The following is a 4,635-nucleotide window of genomic DNA, read 5'->3' on the forward strand; positions in this document are numbered from 1 at the left end:
TTTGTGCTTGTTTTTATTCATTGTAAATTATGAGAAAATTAATATGAAAAACCTGAGGTAGACTAAAATAAAAACAAGCAGTGCTGTTAGTTACATACTGTATAAGGTAAACAAAATAGGCAGTCCTTCATCAGATAATATAAAACATGAAAGCAAATATCACACATGTATTTGACATAACATGTATATTAATTATCACACATGTATTTGACATAACATGTATATTAATTTTCAAACATGTCAGAATGCACAAATACATGTACACTAGTCAATTAAAGACAATTGCATTGATAGAATGTATGGAAATCCTTGGCACTGTGTGTTAAGCATTACTGAGTGGCTTAGACTTGGGATGCACCTGTAATTAAGCATGGTACATCAACAATTCACCATATTCACTGAAGTGGTTTAAACATTGTACAGATCGTAGGATGCCCTTAAGTAAATAAGTGGAGTAAATACTTCAAACTTGAAATGAAATCTGTAAAGCTGTAGTCCAAATATTTTAATGGTCAGTCATAGATCAGTCTACTCTCAGTCTCCAGATCCCAATGAAAAGTATCCAAGACAAGCAAGCCACAAATACCATAAGTAGCAATGTACATGTAAAATTGTGATGATTTAACACACAATTTAACATGCATGTTTTAGGAATTTTACTAAGTTACCATCACAACATCAAACCTCTCCAAAGTTGATATGTCCGGTGGCCTTGGCGTGGGCCTGGGCCTCCCCCTGACCGGTGAGAAGTTTCTGACACACCAGACACTTTATGGAGAAGTTACCTACGTCTGTAAATTGTCGAGAAGCTTTGGCTTCTGATGCTATCTCCATAGCCTGAGCAAGAACTGAGGCATCATTTGTAGGAAATATTGTCTGAACGGGAAGGCTGGGATCTAGTGGCTCCATAATTAAAGGGTCGTAGTGAATACCATCATAGATCACAAATATACGCTCCTTGTACATTTTGTCTTCTCCAAATCTGTCTATTCGACAACTCTGTGTGTCTACAACAGCAATCTCTACATTGAAATACTGTGAAAGGATAGAAATTTCTATGGCCCCACCCCAGGAACCAGGGTTCATGATCCAATGACAGTAAGCATTGTTGGTCTTTCCGAGGAAAGCCTCTGAGAAATTAACAGGGTCACTCATTACCACACCAGCAATGATCTCTCTCATGGCCTTCGAGCATGAAAGATCTACAACACCCTTGTTCATAAGAGCATTAATGCTTGTGAATAAACATGAATTATCTGCTGGCACAACATTTCTCATTAGAATTCCTTTAGAGTTCATTGACTGTTTCTGAATTACGTTATCTATTTCACGTGTTTGCTGCTGCTGGACTTCCTGTTGGTGTTTACGATTTTCCTCCACGATTAGGGTATCCCCTGACCTGAATGATAACGAGGACAGTAGACTAGTATCATCACTGATGTCTATGACTTTGGGAGGATACCCCTGCCGGATGGTGATGGCGGCCCTGGGGATTTTGGTGACCTCCACAATCTTGTCTTTCAGCTCACTGATCTGTGAGGTCGGGTTTAGCCCTGTAAGGATGTGTTGTCCTGTCTTGGTCTTACATCTCAGCTGTAGAGCTGCCATCCTATCAAAACAAAATAACTAGAATTAAACAATTAGAAATTGATATCGATGTTATTACAAACATAAAGGTAAAATTAACATTTTAACTATCGGTATATATTAAATTCTCCACCCCACAACCACTGAACCAGTAATTCATAATCATATATTTCAAAAAATTTCTATACAATATTTTAAAACCTATTTGTACATTGTTATAAGATTATAGCCCTCTATTTTGTCATGTCTACCTGGTACATGATATATTTTACAAACAATCCCTTTTGAATGCATTGTATACATTTTTTCTTCCCCAAAGAATTACATGTAAAGCTCGATCTGCAGCTGTGCCTCATGCCAGTTGATCCACAACAAGGGAAATAACTCTTGTAACTGTGAGTGTATACTATGGAATGAACTTGCACTGTGCAAAATGTAAGAATTTTTTTTTAAATCAAGTTTATAAACTTAAAAAATTCAAAACAAAAATTTGTCTTTATTAGAACCTATATGCACCTTGCAGATGGACTCTGTTGCTTTTTGGATCTCAACCTTTAAACTTTTAAAAACTACTATGCACTTTTGTAGGTTGTGTGGCCAAGTAATGGGTATATGAATATGACTGAATGCTATTTTAATCATGAAATGATTTGCTGAATTAACTACCACTAAGTGGTAGGCTTTCACCTATATGGACAGGTCCAGAACAATCTCTTGATTTAGCTATGTGACTATATAGCTTTTATTAAGCTATTCACTCAGAATTGCTTAATTTAGCTATTTTAACACACTTTTTTCTTATACATGTAATTTTCTCAGCAGGTACAAATATTCGCAATTTGGTGTGGTGATGATCGACATTCAACCTTGAACTCTTCTGAAAATAATGCAAAGCCTTGTAAAACTCACTCATCCAATTACGTCTCCTTCAGAGGCTTTGTACTCAAGTTCTACAAGTTTAGGGCTATATTAAGCAATTGATACAGTTAATTCTGTGATGAAATTGTAAACAGATAAAGGAGACCAATCATGGTCAACAAGATAATTAATTGGTTACAATAATTCAGGACAATGAGAAGCAATCATACTTATCCATGCCTTTACCCACACAGGGAAGTGGACAGTTATACTCTATAACAATAGAAATTCTGTTTTTGCATAAAAGTATTCATCAAAAGCTGCAACAATGTGCAATATGTTAGAAGAATTTTCATTGATTTTGGTTGGATTTTTTGATAGCCAATAGAACATATACATGTGACTTTTTGTTTATCATGTTTATTTCTAACAAAAAACATTTTCACGAAAAACTTACTTATAAATAGCTAAATAAAGCTATTTTGAATAGCTTAATAAAGCTATATAGCTATTTAGCTAAATCAAGAGATTGTACTGAACCTGATGGATGCAAGGACACTAGAAGTTAATGTACTGACCATGTTGAGACTCGGGATGTGCTTACACATGCACATACTCAATATTTACATTAATTGGCTTCCAGTGCCTGTGCATCCATGTAGGCGAAATCCTTAGACTCCCACACAGTCACTTGCTTGGTATACGGGGTATCCCCTACTTATATTTTAAGTAGGGGGTACCCTGTATACGAAACAAGTGTGGACTGCCCACTCAGTTCTCTGAACAGCTGAAGAGAATACCAAACTGCCCCAATTTGATCAATGGTATTCAGAGAATATTTCTGTAACAGGTATCTAATATTTCTCACCTCACTCACACTTTTACGCGCATCAGTTAAACTTATAGGAATTAAGATAATTTTTAAATCACTTCAGTTAAATAAAACTAGAGGTACTGTGAGCAATGAGCTCACTAAATGATACCCCCGCCTCCTATATGGTTATAACTGAAGACAAAGTCCATGTTTTGCTGTGTCCGGGGAACCCAAAATATCTGTCCGATCAAAACGTAAAATAGGAGGTGCACAATGGCAATATGTAATAAAGATTCTGTGAAAGTTTCACTAAATTTCACTCAGTGGTATAAGAGGAGTTGCGGATAAGAGATAAGTACCCTAAAGCGTAACAGACGGACGGACATACCGATTACTATATACCCTCCAACTTTTCAAGCGGGGGGTATAATGATCAAATAGATACTGATAAATAATTGACTACTAAGAAATAATTTAACAATTATTTCTTACTGTAAATCCTAGACCCAGTTTTGCCACAATAATCGTAAGATAATTATACCCCCCGCTTGAAAAGTGGGAGGGTATATAGTAATCGTTATTTCCGTCCGTCTGTACGTCCGTCCGTCCGTCTGTTACGCTTTATCTCTTATCCGCAACTCCTCTTATACTACTGAGTGAAATTTAATGAAACTTTCCGTCTGTTACGCTTTATCTCTTGTCCGCAACTCCTCTTATACTACTGAGTGAAATTTAATGAAACTTTCACAGAATCTTTATTACATATTGTCATTGTGCACCTCCTATTTTACTTTTTTATTCGACACGTATTATTATATTTCCCATAGCAAAAGATGGACATTGCCATTATATGTTTACCTATCATGTCACATAGAAGCTTCTGGATAACATTTGATAGGACGAGTTATTCCTCTTTACACATTACCTAAAACTAGAGGTACTGTGAGCAATGAGCTCACTAAATGATACCCCCCGCCTCCCATATGAAAATAATGGCAGTGTCCATGTTTTGCTCTGGAAAATCCAAAATACATGTCAGATCAAAAAGTAAAATAGGAGGTGCACAATGGCAATATGTAATGAAGATTCTGTGAAAGTTTCATTAAATTTCCTTCAGTAGTATGAGAGGAGTTGCGGATAAGAGATGGGTACCCCAAAGCGTAACAGACGGACGGACGGACGGAAATACCGATTACTACACACCCTCCCACTTTTCAAGCGGGGGGTATAACAATATATAGCAACACATGGATATTATGGGAGGCGGGGGTATCATTTAGTGAGCTCATTGCTCACAGTACCTCTAGTTTGTGTTGGAGTGCTCAAGAATTAGTATAGGCGCAAATGTGCAGGGGACAGAAAAAAACCTGTGAAAG

At 36.7% G+C, this 4,635-nt stretch overlaps 1 protein-coding gene across 1 annotated transcript; it reads right to left on the reverse strand.

The window, feature by feature from the left end:
• Positions 1–224: 224 nt before the first annotated feature.
• On the reverse strand, positions 225–1,633 carry LOC134270873 (ubiquitin thioesterase OTU1-like). The gene has a single exon (XM_062753123.1). It carries the CDS (start codon positions 1,606–1,608, stop codon positions 679–681), a length of 930 nt encoding a protein of 309 aa, XP_062609107.1. The 5' UTR covers positions 1,609–1,633; the 3' UTR covers positions 225–678.
• Between the last annotated feature and the right edge of the window lie 3,002 nt (positions 1,634–4,635).

The sequence above is a fragment of the Saccostrea cucullata genome, unplaced genomic scaffold, assembly GCF_032062105.1.
Source record: "Saccostrea cucullata isolate Sc308-1 unplaced genomic scaffold, CSIRO_AGI_Scuc_v1 ctg1003, whole genome shotgun sequence".
Classification (NCBI taxonomy): domain Eukaryota; kingdom Metazoa; phylum Mollusca; class Bivalvia; order Ostreida; family Ostreidae; genus Saccostrea; species Saccostrea cuccullata.